General features: G+C 37.6%; 1 protein-coding gene across 1 annotated transcript; it reads left to right on the plus strand.

Annotated features, from left to right (window-relative positions):
• The first annotated feature begins 394 nt into the window (after window positions 1-394).
• On the plus strand, window positions 395-12,391 carry slc2a10 (solute carrier family 2 member 10). Its single transcript, XM_035958052.2, has 6 exons — window positions 395-575; window positions 2,722-2,798; window positions 4,832-6,085; window positions 7,216-7,338; window positions 9,192-9,327; window positions 10,140-12,391. Exons 2-6 carry the CDS (start codon window positions 2,795-2,797, stop codon window positions 10,234-10,236), a joined length of 1,614 nt encoding a protein of 537 aa, XP_035813945.2. The 5' UTR covers window positions 395-575; window positions 2,722-2,794; the 3' UTR covers window positions 10,237-12,391.
• Window positions 12,392-17,419: the final 5,028 nt, after the last annotated feature.

Consider the following 17,419-nt stretch of genomic DNA (forward strand, 5'->3'; position numbering starts at 1 on the left):
TAATAAATGCAGAAATTGCCACGTTACTTGTTCTATATATTGCAGCATGTTTCCATTACCAGTACAACAGTATGTACATTTAACTGGGAAAAACTGTATTCTTTTCAAGAATCAAATGCAAAAATTACAGTATTTTTTGACATTTTGCAGCATTTTTCCATTAAAAACTGTGCAGGAGTCAGGAAATGTGTTTTTTCGAGAGAATTTTATTTATTTATTTTTTTAAACCCCACACTTTTCTCCTGATTAACCTATTTAATATAAACTGCATCAACTTGTTTCAGAGTTTCCAGATTTCTACGGTCATGGTTTGGCAGCTTTGAACTCAGATGGAACAGCTGACTGCTCCTTTAACCAGCAGTGGGCGGTTTGTGGAGCCTCTTTGGGACTTTCTCTTCCTGGGATAACCGGACACATGTCGACCTCTGGCGTTAAAACTCCGACAAGAAGTTTTTTTCTGCTTTTTTTTTTTTCATGCGACTTTTCCTGCGGCTGCCACGTAGCTGCAACTTCCTGAAGGACGAGAAGTTTCCCGGGAGCATCTCTGGTCTGAGTAACTGTTTGTGCTGCAAACGGTGAGTGTTTGTAGTCGTCTAACAGGAAATAAAGCAGATAAATTAAAGGAGAGCTGCAGGATGGTGGGCAGAGTTTTGTTTTTTCACTGAGGGACGAAGTTTTATGGACCGTTAGTGAGTTCAGTCAAATACTGCAGCTCAGTTCTTTTGTTTACGTTTCAGAAGGAAATGTTGGACTTGAATGTGTCTGATGGGGTTAGAAGTTAGAAAACAAACTGTGAGAGTTAAAAATAAATAAATAACCCCAGACCCTCGTTGTTCAACACCGTGTTTCCTTCACTTACCTACGAAATGTAGTTACTTTTCATTTAATTCCTCTTCTTGGATGATAGCAGCCTCTTTAAATGGCATTTTAGGGGTGTGAGGAAATTAAAAGAAGTGTTTTTGAAGTGAGATGCTGTAACATTCTGAGAGTAGAAAATGAGCCTCTGTGTTTGTTGTTGTTTTTGTAAGGATACTCCTTTATAGACTTTTTTGAAATTTTAACATGAGAGTTATGCGGAAGGTTGTCCATTAATATCAACAAAAAATAAATATTTTTTCAGTAATATGTGAAGGTTTCACAGTAGGAAGGACTTTCAGCTCTCCAGCTCTGCTCATGTTAGATTTGTGATGAGTTACCAGTGACTCCTATAACTCGAAACCAATTGAAACAAATGAATGTTTGTCTTAAAAAACAATTGTGTATTTTGGTTCTTTTGTAGATTTATTATCAGATCTTTGCTGAGCTCCTCAGACTTTGTTGTGTTTGTAGCTGAGTCTAATCAGTGTATCAAAAGGACTTTTTGATTTAAATTGGCTCAGAGGAGTCACCAGCTGTAGTCAATCGTAATCACTCACGAGAAATCACAGCCATAATACTAAACAAATGCTTTAAAAAAGCCATTAAAAGCTTCAAACTGATTGGTTCTACAAAAAGAAAAAAATTTGATTATTGGGTCATTTTGATAGAATTTAGTTTTGTTACTTTTTCTTGTAAACAATAAACAAAAAAATATAATTTGTATTTGTTTGTGTCTGTCTAATGCAGCCACACCTTTTGAAACACAAAAAAGATTTTTCCGCAAATATTTCATGACAATATTTGTGAGTGTGTAAAATTTTAAGAGTGGCCGAAAACTTTTTTCCACCACTGCAGATGTTGGTGTTGCAATGGAAAATCATCGAGGCTGAAAACATGGAAGTTCCTTCTGAAGCACTGTAACTTGTGATGGTCAGGTCCAGGTGTTTTGACCCTTTTGCCTTCAAAATTCACAAGTTTTTATTTGTTACATGGTCCTACAGTACATGCAGATGAATGCAAGTGCAAACATTATTGCACCCTTAACATTTTAAGCGTGTCAGAAAACGTTTTTTCCACGGCTCTATTTCTCTGTCCCCAAAACTGGTAATTTAAGTTCATGTTTATTTATTTCTGACCCAATAGACTTTATCATACTTCCATGAGACTTAATATAAATCTACGAAAGAACCAAAATGCAGAATGTTTTAAAGATTCCCTCATAGCTTCATGTTCTTCAAGGGTTACTATTATTCACTGTCATTCATAAAAAGTTAGACAAAAGTTAAAATATCAGCCCGTTAGGTTAAGGATGCAGTATGCTTGACTGTGACATTTTGATTTGTTGTCAGATTTAAAATCACATTTTCATTCAAAATCTATACTAGAGTGTCACCTTTTTATCTTTTTGTAGCATTTTTTAAAGAAAAAAACTGCAGTTGAGGAGGAGCAGTTGCAGAATTCAGTCTCATGATTGTGGGAACATTAGGATTCCTTATACAGATGATTCAATGAAGAATCAAACACAATCTCAACTTAAGACTTTTGTACTTATATTTACAATCAGCAAGTGAAAAATGCTGCAACTTATTGGTCCTGTAGTTATTTCAGTCACACACCAAATTCCCCTCCGCTCTGTCACCAAACCGTTTTCTCCACAGCCGTGCGTTTTGTCGAGCCCATCTCAAACGGACTCTCTAATGAAATCATGGCAATCAACAAGAGGGTTGTCATGACGACGCCACAGCTGCAGCAGGCTCATGTGGGCTCCCTGCCTTTTTCTTTGAGCTCCAGGACTCCCTGTGGGTGCAGGACCAGGAGATCGTAGCTGTTATCTTTTTAATGATTTGCCTTTATTTTGAACAGAGGATGTCAGCTCAGAGACGGATCCGAAACCTGAAGGGCCTGACTCCAATATGCACATAGCACAGCAGAGGCAATGGGTGAGTTTCCATTTTTATTGAAAATGTTAGCCAGCAAAGTGTGAATTTTATTGATTTAGTCTGAGGTTAAGTAAGGTAAGATAAATAAAGTTTACCAAATGAAAAGACTAATTAAACAAATCAATCAGGAGTGCAAAGAAACTTAACCTGTCAGGTTTTACTAATGGGCTATGCTAGTACGCTCTTGTGAAATCAAGCAGGTTTAATCTGGATTTCTCGCCTGCCTCATTTGCATTTCAGTTGGTGGATCCTGAACATCAAAGAGCCACAGGTTGATGTGAGGAGCAGCTGCAGAGACACTTTAAAGACAACGTGTAGCATTAATCAGGAAACTAACTCCAATACAACAGATATAGAATCATTTCATAATGCAACTTCTGCTGTTATTGCAAGACGTGAACGATGAACTCTACACTTTCTAATGTTCCAAACACTTTCACATTTTGACATTAGACTGTAGAACAACTAGGCTACAGCACAGCAGCCCTTCACAGGATTTCTTCCCTTCTTTTTATGCTCCATGTAAAATTAGGTATCTTTAAATTGCATCCTCTAATGTACTTAATTTCTCCATTTCCTCTTGTGTAGATTACAGTTGCCAGTCATGTCTGAGTTACATCAGCTCCCTTCTCATTTCAGAAATCTCTTTAGAATAATTGCTTTTGCTTTTAAATGCCTACATGTTCTCCCTGCCCTTTACAGATTTCACATCTTTAACCCCTTTTTTTCTGCACAGAAATGTGAGAACTAAAATGTTAAACTTTCCACAGTTTAGGATTAACAGTGATTAAAACTTGTAATGTTTTAATTGTGTGACAAACATCCCTTAGCTATTTTCATGTTGTTTTTATTTTCTGTTTTATTCTTATAGTTGACCACTGCCTGAAATTCTTTCTATATTTTATGGTATTATCTTTTATATGCACCCCTGATGCACATTGTAAATCCAACTTTGAAAGGAGTTTTTGAAAATAAATTTACTAATAACCAACCATGTAGCTTATGTCGGATAAAGTCACTATATTCTCCATTTATGTCGGATATTAGTGTGCAAAAAAATTTAGCAAAAACACTGACTTAACATACATATCTCTGCAATGATATTTTGTCTTTAAATGTTAGAACATCCATAAAAATGACCCAATATGAGATTTTTTTTCACTGGTTTTGAAGTAGATCGTATGTATTTTTTGAAAGTTCCTGTAAAGTAGAGCCTTCACATAAGTGTACTGCAGTAAAATGTACAATATTTCCTTCTGAAATGTAGTGGAGAGGAACTACAATGTGGCAGAAAATGTTGAAAAAAAATTAATGCGAGTTACTTTCCACTTGCATGTTTTTATTACTGCTGCAAGTCTTTCATTGTGACAGAAAGAAAACAGCAGGTTGAAAGTAACAAAACACAAGAATGAATGAAAGCTAATAATCGGAACACACTTCTTCTCGACTGCTGGTCGGCATTTTACTGTGACTTTTACTTTTTTTCTCTGATTTAAGAATGTTTGGACGTAGAAACAAGAAGAAATGATCTCTTCTTGTGCTCAAACAAATCCTACATTCAACATATGACTTTTTAAAAAGAAGAATTATTGCAACCAAAACCTGACAGATCAAAAATAAGACTATTGTTATGTAGAATGGTCCCTTAGCATGTAAGTAACATGTTGCATCTGGCTGAAGTGACCTCATTTTTACCAGTTTGACTGTATTTTGTGACATTATGACAACCACCTGCCATGTTATTAGCAATGACAATAAATACTGTGGGTAATGTAAATGTCTTTTCATAAATGTGGTGAAATGCACAGTCCAAATATGACAATTAAATGTGTTATCCATTTAGAAAAGCACTGCTCATGGCCTCATGAAGCGCATTTTAAGATCATGATTTTTGCACTTGCTGCTGAGGTTAATGGAGCTTGAAGCTCCAGGAAGAACTTGTGGGTTTTGAAACATCAAAACTCATAAATTCACACTCATTTTTCATTTTGTGCCTCAAAAGCTGAACCATGTGAATGTCTGCTTCCTCCCAGATTGCTCCGTCCTCCTGTTGGCCAGCGTGGTCTCCACTCTGGGCGGCCTGGTGTTCGGTTACGAGCTGGGCATCATCTCTGGCGCTCTGCTGCAGATAAAGACAGAGTTCGGCCTCTCGTGCGTCCAGCAGGAGGCTCTGGTCAGCTCCTTGTTGACCGGAGCCTTGCTGGCCTCCATCGCTGGCGGCTGCTTGATCGACCGTCATGGCCGCAGGAACTCCATCCTCCTCAGCAACGTCCTGGTCCTCACCGGCAGCCTGGTCCTGCTCATCAGCTCGTACCCGGCGCTGGTGCTGGGCAGGATCACGGTGGGCTTCGCGATCTGCATTTCCTCCATGTCCTGCTGCATCTTTGTGTCGGAGATGGTGACTCCTGACCGAAGGGGCTTCCTGGTAACGCTGTATGAAGCGGGGATCACTGTGGGCATCCTGGCAGCTTATGCTATGAACTACATCCTCTCTGGGTCTGAAACTGGGTGGAAGTGGATGTTTGGGTTGGCTGTGGTGCCGACTTTGGTGCAGCTGGTCTCCATCTGGTTTCTCCCATCCAACGCTAAGGAAAGTTTCAGCCAAACAGGCCTCATGGAGACCATTGAAACCCAAGAAGCAGACGACTCCAAAGTCACCTCCAGCAAAGAAAACAGGACAGTTCAGTACAGCAGCTTGTATCTGTTCCAGCGCCACGACAACATGAGGACTCGGACCGTCATCGGGCTGGGATTGGTTCTGTTTCAGCAGTTCACGGGGCAGCCCAACGTCCTCTTCTATGCCTCCACCATCTTCCACTCGGTGGGGTTTGAGAGCGACGCCTCGGCAGTGCTGGCGTCGGTCGGTTTGGGTTTGGTCAAAGTGATCGCAACTCTGACGTCGATGGTGTTTTTAGACAGAGTGGGGAGGAGGCCTCTACTCATCAGCAGCTGTTCTGTCATGGCTGTTGGTCTGATCGCCATCGGACTCCTCAGCGGACAATCACTGATGAAATCTATTAAGCCGTGTGATTCTGAGAACGTCACTCTGGTCAACAGAACACATCTACCTCAATCACCTGCTCTCAGTCCAGTAGTTTTGGAAACACCTCTTCATGAAAGTCGGCATTTTTTCAGTAACAACACAAAAGATGAAGATCAAATGTCTGATAAAGTCAGACAGGTTCCTCCAGAATCTTCTCCAAACGTCCACGGCACAGTTGTGAACTGGATCATTCTCATGTGTATGATGGCCGTTGTCAGCGGATACTCAGCTGGATTTGGACCAAGTTAGTATACGCACTCAAAATGGGTCGATCTGTTTGTGCTGCATGCATGTAAATTTGACAATAACATTATTCAACTTCACGTTTTTCCATTGGGTTATTAGAACTCTGTATTAGTTCTTTCCAGAGTTTCTGCCACCAAGAAGTCAAGTCAACTTTATCTGTATAGCACATTTTAAAAAACAACCAAGGTTTGTAGCAGCGTGCAGCATCATCGCAGCAAGATAAAACTTTGTCCTTATGTCCAACGTGACATAAAATAGTGTCGTTTCATCCAGTGGGTCTCGGAATTTAGATGATTTAATAAGCTCAAAATCAATTTAATTGATTTTATTTTATTTATAAGAAGTACAATCTTTAACTGTGATATACCCCAGCCATCCCCTGACAAAAAAATAAATAAATGAATAAATAAATCAAATACAGGGGTGCAAAGAGCTAATTATAGTTGAAGCTACTTCACCTAAAATCATCATGAATTTACGACATTAAATGAAAATCCCAAATTAATTTACATCAAAAGCAGAAATAGTGTTGATAATTTACCATTTAAGTCTTGGACAAAAATGGCAAAAAATTCACTGATTCAGCTTCGTCAAAGTGGATATTTGCTGGTTTTCCTTATCTTATACAGAAAGGAAGGATATCTTGTACTTTTAAGTCATTTAGAGAAACAAAAATAAGATTTTTAACAACAGTCTTACACTGTAAATATACTGTGACAAGCCCTGCTTTTAAAATTTTACTAAAAGTTGAAGCATAAACATATGAATATTAAAATAAATCTGGAAAGTTGTAGTACTGATAAACATGGGGTTAATTTAAGTACTTTATACACTGCTTGCTATTATAACTCAATGCATTCTAATTTATTTGTTCATTATTTTGTGTGTATCTGTATTATAAAATTCAAATCATCATATGAAGGGTGAAGTAGTTTCCCTCTGACTTGTACTGGACTAGAAGAGGCATAAAACGGAAATACTCGAGTAAATTACAAGTACAGCATTTGAGTAAATGTTCTTACTTCCATCGCTGATTATAATGTGCATTATTCTTGCTGTAAAATGACTTAAGTAGTGTCCTTAACATTGTGTGTATTTACTTTTTCTTTTCTTTTTTCCATGGACCAGTGACGTGGCTCCTCCTGAGTGAAATATTTCCAGCTGCTGTCAGAGGAAGAGCGTTCGCTTTCACCAACTGCTTCAACTGGGCTGCAAACCTGCTGGTCACCTTCACCTTCCTGAATGTCATTGGTGAGTTTCAGTGAGCCGCACACAGCTGTGACGTTCAGCTATTCAGACATTCAGGAAACCATGAACACTTGTGGAACCAGGATGCATAAAGAGAATGCTTCCAGGCTGTATTTATTATTAAATAAACAACTGAATATATTGGTGTATTTCGTGATATAAGAACAAATATTAGGTACAGACTAAGAACTGGAGAAGCTCAGTCATATGTGAATCTGTTCTAAATTAACAGAACATCAACAGGCAAAACAACACAGGAACAAGCTGAGCCTCATACCAGTTACTGTTCTATGTCAGCTTATCTTATCACATCACGCCCAACACCAACACATGGGAGTTTTCACTGAACCTGGCGGAGTAGAGCTCCGTTCAGGTCGGGCTGTTCTGGGAGTGTTTTTCACCATAGATACATCACAAATATATATACATAGACTGGAAATCTTTTCGTTATCTACCTTCTCTAAGCCTAACAACAGCCACAGGAATGCTAAGTGATCACGCAAAGCTGGATATCAACTCAATAAGTCAACCTGAGGGCTAAACTAAAGCTCCAGTCAGAGATAACGGGTATCATGAGGGTGGTTATCAACTTTCTGCGTCAAACTCTGTGTGTGTTCACATGAAAGGGAGTGTTCAGACTTAAAAAGTTACTGCTTTGAGTCTACTGCACATAATGCAAAACAGAAATGCTTGTAGAAAACTGTTCATCGTGTCTTAATGTATTTAGTTTATTGATTAATTGTAACTAACAGCTGCACATTAGAGCTGTTAAACTTCATTTATTTAAGCCTGATGTATTAGAGTGCATTTAGGTGTGACACTGTCTCATAATGCAGAATATAAATCTATTTTTTGGCTAAATCAGCTTAAAATTAATGTTATTGATTGATTATTTTATGTATTAAATACCAATAGAATTTTCTAATCTGTCTTCTATCAGCTGCAATACCAGCAGCGTAAACGGACTTGACAGCAAATCACGAAAAAACCTACATTAATGCGATTTTTGCATGACCAGATGAATACATGTTGAGTTCCCATAGCAACACGATGCACACAGTTTGCAGTGCTGTAACTGCACGGCTCCTTTCAGTGGTTTTAGTAACATAAAACTCAACAGGTTTGCAGATGAAACATTTTCCCTCAGCTGAGAATCTGTATCACCTCATAAATAATCATCAGGAAACTATTTGTTTAAAGGGAGACGCTTCTTACAGCTGATTTAAATCCAGCCAGGTTAGCTCCATGGCATCAGTTACCATGGTGATCTAGCTGCCTTTATGATACTGAAAACTTAGGCTCAACATACCTGCTAACCCACTAATCCCACTTCGTAGTCCAGCCCAAACCAGGCTATGAGCATTCAGTCTCATTCTGACAGTGTTTAAGACCTTTTTTATTCTTTCAGTCGCTTCATGGTGTTTTGGGAGCAAGTAAAGAACAAATAAGAGAAACATCATTTATACATAAAAGTAAATGTCATGCAAATCTCAGAAGATGAACAAGTAGGCTGTAAGGCTTTGGTGTTTGAATCAGTTTCTGTTTTAAGATTACATTGCTATACAAAGTCAGATAAAACAATGAAATGGCTTCGAAATCGCTTGCAGCTCTTGATTTTGATTTGTTATCTCAGACATAAGCTGCTCCAGAGATATCTTGCAGATTGTGGAACAAAAGCTTGAACTGAAAACTGAATGTGCAGCAGAGAAACATGTCAAATAGACTGTAGAGAAAACACCAGGTTTCATAGTGATCTTACAAAATGCAGCTGAAGTCACAACATAACTTTGCCAGCGTGATTCAATGGTGAATTCTTGTTCTTATGAATATATTATGTCTGTGTTTTTGTTCCACAGATATGATCGGTCTGTCTGGGATTTTCCTTGTGTACGGACTGACCGCTGTGGCAGCTGCCGTGTTCTTCTACTTCATGCTACCAGAAACCAAAGGGAAAAGTTTGGAGGAGATAGACAAGGAGCTTCGGTTGAACAGGTACAGTAGAGCCCAAAAAATTAGATAAGCATGACAAATTTTCATTTTATTTGACTAACAACTTTCTCCTGGTTGGAAATGACAGATGAAAATATTATGTTAGAGATGGTAATGAAGAATGTTTCTATGTTTAAAATAAAAACATTTTAGCATTTGTTGATGTTCGTCTTGGCATGTTGGTACCAGAACTGCTCAGATTTATCAGGTTGGTCTTGATGCTGATCCTTGGATTCCTTCTGGTCTCTCGCACTACCGGTGCAGGAGTTACTTTTTCTCACAGTGGAACTGACTGTACTTTTTGATGATGCTTTGCATTGTAGGAACTGGTACTTTGAAACATTTGCATATGGCTTTACAGCCTGTTCCTGTCTTGTGAGCAGCCGCAATGTGCAGCTCTCTCTCACTGATGGACCCTAACAGCAGCTCACTTAGCTTTTAGCCACGACTAGCAATTGATGGGTAACAGACTTGAGAACTACTGCATCAGCTGTTCTGTTTATAGTGTTTAAGAATGCTGTAGAATACAGTGCACTACGTGGAATGGAACAGAAGCTGCACTTTCTTGAAATTTTCAGATGTGAAAAAACAAAACAAAAAAAGCAGATATAGCTCACATTTATTGTTAGCATTTCGAACACATAGTATCTTACTGTCCTTTGTCATTTATTTATCTCATTTCCAGCCAAAAGAAACTTATTGGTTGAACAAACTAACATGAAAAATAAGATTTGTTATGGGTATGAATAATTTTAGACTTTGTCTGATGAAACACATTACTTATGTGAGATGATGACATGAGACCTTTTTTGCAGGTTTTACTACAATGAGGAGTGTTGCAGCTTCATGAGCCGCAGAAACACATCGCCTCAGTACCAGAGAGTCCACTGTCAATGTAGCACCTCAGGGTGAAAACTTTATCATTATCATAGGCATCACTAAGTCAGTGTTGTGGTATACGCTTAGGGCATCTCAAACAATTCAAACATCATGGAAAAGTTATGTTTTTGTCATATATTCTATATTCATTACATGCAGAGTGAAATATTTCAGCCTTTTTTTCTATTGATTTGATTATTATGGCTTGTAGCTCATGAAAATCAGAAATCCAGTATCTCAAGTTAGTAGAATATTTCCCAAGATCAATCATTAAAAAGAAGGATTTACAATACAGAAATGTCCAACTTCTTACATGTAGGTTCATTTCTACACTCAATACTTGTTTGGGCCTTTTCGACAATTTTCCATGTGGGGCTGTTTAAATAATAAATTACTCAAACTCATAATGAAGTACTCTTATATTTATGAGATACTGGATTTTCATGAGCTATAAGCTACAGTCATTCAAATTAGGGCTGCAACAACGAATCGATTAAATCGCTAAAAATCGATTATTTAAATCGTTGGCAACGAATTTCATTATCGATTCGTTGTGTCGCGCGATTCATGCGTCACTCGCCATGTCGCAGAGCCGTCTACTTCACCTGCAGGGCTTTGTCAATGCTGGTTGACTGAAATAAAGTTTAAAAAAACGTTGCTAACGTGAGTAAACTATTGATAGCATTGAGCTAATATCTACACTCCATGATGTAACTGCTGACTGCATGTTCAGATGAGCTTGTTCAAATCTTTTTTTCTTTTTTTTCTTTTACATTCAGCCTTTAAAAAGCCATTTTCAACTGGCTATTCAATAAATAGGTTGTACAAGTAAAATCTGCAGTCAGGTGTCATTTGTTTACGTTGTCACGGCTCCCGGGCAGCGTGCCGCCGCTGCTGAAAAAAATTCTAGAGGAAACACTGCTTCACTACAGTGATTTCATTTGCTCTGTCAGTTCAAATCTTCTATTCAAGACTAAAGCGGCGGGAATTAAAATGTGTTGGGGTTTTTTTTGTCCAATTAATCGATTAATTGGAAAAAAAATAATCGACCGATTAATCGATTATTAAAATAATCGTTAATTGCAGCCCTAATATAAATAAAAACAAAAAAGGCTTGAAATAGTTTACTTTCTAAGTAATAAGTCTAGAATATATTAAACTTTCACTTTCTCACAGTGTGCATCACCATCTGATACACACTGTGGGTCAGGAGATATCCATTTCCCTTGGATTTGGGTCACTTTTGACCCATGTTGCGCATCAAAGGGTTAAATAGCTGATGAAGAATATTAAATGTTTACATTTTTAGAGATGCACTAGTCCACACACTGAAAGGAATGATCCATCTGTTTTGACAGAAGAGCACTTTACTGTGTTGCCCCTGATACTGAAATACAGCAGTTATGAAAATTATGGACCCCTGCTGAGTATTTAATGATTGAAGATCTGACTATGAAGTTTTGGGGAAGTCTACAGCCACACTGATAAAAAGCCTGAACACATAAGAAAGATAAAGGGATTGTCTCAAAATCAAAGAAAAAAAATTATATTACAATAACAAGGCAGTGATCCAAGACAACGTTCTTGGGTGTGGAAGAAAGCACGACATTTCTAGAGCAAATACCTGCAGGAGGGCCCGATGAAGGCTGCAATAAAAGCCTCACTGCTCTTCAGTCATGACCAGAAAGCACAAGAAAAAGAATGTGGATCACCCTGTAGACTTCTGAGAGTCTGCAGTGTGCAGTGATAAGAGCAAACTGGAACTGTCAGCAGTATGTCTGATGTCAGAGCGACAAGAAAAACGCCATCTAACAGTCAACGTTGAAGCCCACAAACCAAAGACTGTTAGTGAGATGGAAGCCTGTAGGAGACTACCAGAGTTGATGGAGGTCATAAAGGTCAACGGATGGTCATTAAAGAGTTGTTTTCTTCTGAGTTTGATCATGTGAATCTTTCTGTTGCAACTTCAGACGTGTTTTTGATTGCAACCGATAAGGTGTGTTTACGTAATATTCACTGTATATTTATTTACTTGTTTACCACTCGTGATGTAATGGATCGTGATTTAAAGCTGTTTATATTCATGTCACCTTGTCATCTACAACAGCAGCCTTTTTGACTCGTCATAGTTGGAAAAGCAAAAAAGGTGTAATTAATACAAATAAAAGCAACTGTTACATTTACCTGAGCAAGTTCTGGCGTCCTCAGTTTGTCCATTCTGGCTACAGAAATTAAAGGACTTTAAAGGATAAATACATAGTAAATCACACCTTTCAGGATTCATGTCAGCTTTGACTTTGCAGTTAAAGAAGACGTGGATTTTTGTAATAACGTTAGGAAGATATCCCCTAATGTCCAATATGAACTATGTATAAGACTATGAAGCACTTAAGTGTTTTTTCTAAGCCTTAAAAATTGTGAAAACCCATAAAACTGAAGGGTTTTAAATGACATCAGAGTTTCAGGTGTGACAAGTTTTTTCTCATCTGCAGGTCTCAGTTGATCTAAATGTTCTTTTTGTAAGATTTTGCACTAAGGCACAGAGAACAACCGGCTGTTTGAATCCAATGTGTGCCCAATTTCTGTGGTAATTTGATGAAACATACATGCATTTAACCAAATCTGCAAGTATCAGCTCACAAGTATTTAGAAGGTAATAATGAAGTAACCCAAGAGAGTAAACTTGGCATTCAGGGATGTCCTTCAGTTCCAGATTTCAGGCTGTCACTGACTGCAAAAAAATTGCATCCAACTATTAAAAATAATCTGTATAATTATGTTAGTCTAATTACTTTAGAGCCTGCGAACATGAGGGGACCAATGTTCCCTCTAATTTCTCATGAGTCTGAGCAAACACACAAACTCCCTGAGCGTCCCTTGGACCACTGTGAGCAACATCAGACGTGTGCACTGTGGTCACACCAGCATCACATCCATTCAAGTTACATGGTTCATTAAAAGAATCAAATTACAGCATTTACATTTCTGTTAAAACACTTTGTCAACAGGAGCCAGTTGAAGGCTGCAGTGATTTTAGTGACACTACAATGTATAAGAGTGAAGTTATTGAATATTTGTCTCTCTTTACTGTTGCAGCGGTTTTGCAAACTGCAGACGGACCCTGTTCACTCCATAGACACCAATGTTATTCCTGTAGCTTGAAAGACAGCTACTTTTGATAAAACTGGGCTTGTAGCACATTGTCTGCCTTGCAACAATGGGAAAGAGGCACAGTTTATGTTTTGACAACCTATATCTAATGAGTTATTGATGCTGGAAGTTCGAATCTGTGAATATCTTTCCAACTTTACTGAACTTGGGGCCACTACCACCTAAGGAGTGATATATTTAATTCTGAAAAAAGCATTTAGCCATACTTAAAGCTTTAAGTGCTTTATTAACACGGAACTAAAAATTTTGTATTGTTTTATTATCACAGGTTCTGTCTGAAAAGAGGTGGCATCATTTTAAACAGTGAAATCAAACTAACAAAATGTAATGACTAACCAGTGAGTAATACTGGATTCTGCAAAAACATAAACAACTTTTTAAAAAATGTAAATCTTATCTTAACACAGTTAATATATTAACTTATTTTTGTGTGTTTGCATGTATTTATTGATTTATTTAATACTGTTAACATATCAGAGTTCTGAGTGAATTTTTCTTAAGATAGGCAAAGGCCATTTATTGATTACATATAGGCTCTTAAATGTTTATTAAAAACTAAAAAGCATTTTAAAAAAAAAAAAACAACTTCGGCATTTATTGAGTCACTAAAATACTGTAGAGTACAGACCACATCAGCATGATTATAAGCATCCTCTGGTAAATTAACAACCAGATACTGATGTCTCTCACCATATGGACTTCAGGAGATGACTGGGGGATGATAAACTGTGACCTACTGGTTGGGTTCTCTCTGTTCTCATGTTTCTTACATGTTTCTCCCCTGACAGCCGGGTCCTAATGTTTTTTGAGCAACACACCATACTATGACGTTTTTACAATGATGGTTCTACTATGGAACCAGTTTGACATGTTCAGGTGTTCTTTGTGTGAAAACTCAGAGATTTCAGGTATCAGAAGGTGGTTTTCAACTTTCTTTGTTAACTTTCTGCTTCAACTTTAAACTAAATTTCCTTCACTAACCCAGCCCTCTGGAGTTCCAGGAAGCTGTGTTCCTATTGGCTGTCCAGGTGGCTGCTTGGTGTTATCAGGAACACCTGAGCAGCTCAGTGTCTTCCTGCTTTATTTAGCTGCAGACAAACATTTCCTCTGTTTCTCTTCACCAGTAAACTGGGTTTGGCTTCATTGCTTTAGTTTGTTCTTTAGGTGTTGGCTTGCAGCTTCCAGCAGTAAAATCGTCTTTAATGTGTTTCTTGGTGTGTTTTAGGGCTTTGTACTGGATAGTTGTCTTGGTAAAGGTGGTTCTTTAGCCACAGTTAGCACATGGTGCTAATGTGTGCAGTGATTAGTAGATTTGGTCCAGCTGAGTTGTGTCTTTATCTTGGCTGTAGTGAGTCTTTAGAGGTTTTTGGTCAGACACATTCTGTATTCTTGTTTGAGAACCAACGTTGGTTGTCCAGAAGGTAAGAGTTCCTGTCCTGATTCTCTGTTCTCAGAGGTTCTCTGGTAGGCTGCAGGAGACTTTAGCGTTTGGGTTGTGCTAGTTTGGTTTTTGTATGGTTTCATTTGGACGACTATCTTGAGGCTCCTCCATGTGGTTTAGTGAGGTTTTCTGCAACAGTTCTACATAGCAACCTGCAGCAGAAGAGACTTTGAGAGTTTTTAGGAAGTTCTGGAGACCAGACTTTAGAGCAGCAGAACATTTATCGGCAGTTTGAGCAGGAGAAGGTGAGGTTCAGAGTAGAAATGAGACGGAAACCTTCTTGAGCCGTGTGGTGAGGTCCTGTACCAAGAGTTTGAGCAGGTTGTGAAGAGTCTGTAGTTCTTTGGTCTGAAAGCACAAGAAGAGTCGACTCATTAAAGGAGAAAATGGGAGATATTGTTGGTTCTTCTGTCGCTCTGCAGTTTCCTTAGACTGAATATCAAGTTTATATTTTAAATGATTTACCATGTGAGCCCAAGAAGACTTCAATAAACTCCCTCCATCCCCTGGACACAACATATTTTATTACCATGTTAAATCTTTTTTTTTTTTTGTTGTTTGTTTTTGAGTTTTAATCATAGTTTTAGCATAGGTTTTTCTCTTTGCTTGTTTAGTTTTGTCATCTGTGTGAAAGGTGCTAAACAAATAAAGCTGAATTGATAAACTGAATAATTGACTAACTCATGATTGTGACAACAGAAGTATTTTCATTGTGATTTAATGGTTTGTTTCATTTTTAAGGTTGGGGTTAAAATCTTGACAGAAAAAAAGATTAAAGAAATAAACTACAGTAAAAAAGCAATTAAATCAAAGGAAAAAAATATTTAATATAATAAAACTTTTAAAAAGAAAATTAAACATTAAATACAATTACATTATATTAGACAAAATACTTAATTAGATAATTAAACGGAAGATACAAAGCATGTAATTATGAAATGAAACAAAAATTTTTAGACAAAAATATTAAACATTAAAGATGAAATATTTTAGATAATTAAACATTTAAAAAATACAATTAAACAAGAATATTACACATTTAGAAAAATACAAAACATTTAATTAGATTAATAAACCTTTAAAAGTCAAAACATTTAATTAAGAAATGTTTAATTAGAAAATTAAATCTTAAAGACAATAAAACTTTAAATAGGAATTAAACAGAAAATACAATGAAGCATTAAAAAAAACATTAAAAGGTGGTAAAACATTTAAAAAGAAAAACCTTAAAGATTCAATCGAAAAATTAAACACTGGGAAAGAAAAGCAAATTTTTCAAACAAGCCGATAAAACATTTGAAAAAACAACAAACATTAAAAAGACAAAACATTTCAAAATCAGATCAGACATTAGAACAGAATAAAAGGTGAGAAAAGAGCAAAACTAAACATTTAAGAAGAATCAAACTAAAGATAAAACCTTTGACAGGGCACCAATTAAACTTTAGATCAAATTAAACAGAAGAAACAATGATCAAAAAGAGCAAAAACAGATCAAGATCTTAAAGCGTTTTCTAGTCTGAAATGAAAACATCAAGTTGATTCTTCAAACATTTCCTCTTTCTATGTTCTTGGTTTGATTGTGGACAGATCTACTAAGAACTCTAAGAAAACTGCTTTCCAGATAAAGTCTAATAGTAGTTGAAGGCATCGATCAAACTAATGTTACCTTCTGATCTCCACAAACTTTACTGTTCAGTGAAGAGAATCAAAGTTTGTTGAGGATTTCTAAAAAACCCACAGGTGAAGGTCTGAGAAGAACTCAGATGGATGGTCTAAATGTGAAATCAAGACTCATGGTCACAAGTTTTAAGGATTCTGTGAACTAGAAAGTTCAAACTAACAGAGAAGTACTGAGAAACTTCTAAGATTTCAGTCCTCAGACTGTCTAAAGGTTCAAACTAACAGAGAACTACTCAAGAACTTTTAGGTTTTCAGCCCTCAGACTGTCTGAAGGTTCAAACTAACAGAGAAGTACTCAGAAACTTACAAGACATCAGTCCTTGGACTGTCTGAAAGTTAAATCTAACAGAGAACTACTGTGGGACTTAGAAAATTTCAGCCCTTAGACTGTCTGAAAGCTCAGGTCCTGAGGACTCGGGAGGTGTGGAGGCTTTGGAAAGTCTTGGAACTGAGGGTTCAACCCTCCAGCACAAAGGCTGAAGTCCAACCTCCTGAGAAAAACGGTCGAGTCGAGACTCAAGTTAAAAAAAAAACTCGAAAACGACAAAAAATAGATGATAAATGCGCAAAAAAAAGAAGAATTAGTATCTGAGCGAGTAGCTCAGGGGGATAAGAAGAGTGACTACAGAGTCGAAGGTCGCAGGTTCAAGACCCACGACCGGCATTTTCTTTCTCTGTCTTTGTCAGGATTTTGATAAAATTTAAGAAGGGTCTGGTCTTGAACCAGCGACCTGCAGCTCCATAGGCAAATCCTTAACTCACTGAGCTACAGATCAGATAAAAAGAAATAAATTCGTCGTCCCTTTGGCATCGTAGTACCTGAAGTGACCACATGGGCGGAGGCAAGGCGGAGTCTGGGTGGAGTCAGGGCGGAGAGTAGGCGGGGAGGTAGGTGGCGGCCTCCCCCCTCTACTCCCCCAC

The sequence above is a fragment of the Amphiprion ocellaris genome, chromosome 5 (genome assembly GCF_022539595.1).
Source record: "Amphiprion ocellaris isolate individual 3 ecotype Okinawa chromosome 5, ASM2253959v1, whole genome shotgun sequence".
NCBI lineage: Eukaryota > Metazoa > Chordata > Actinopteri > Pomacentridae > Amphiprion > Amphiprion ocellaris.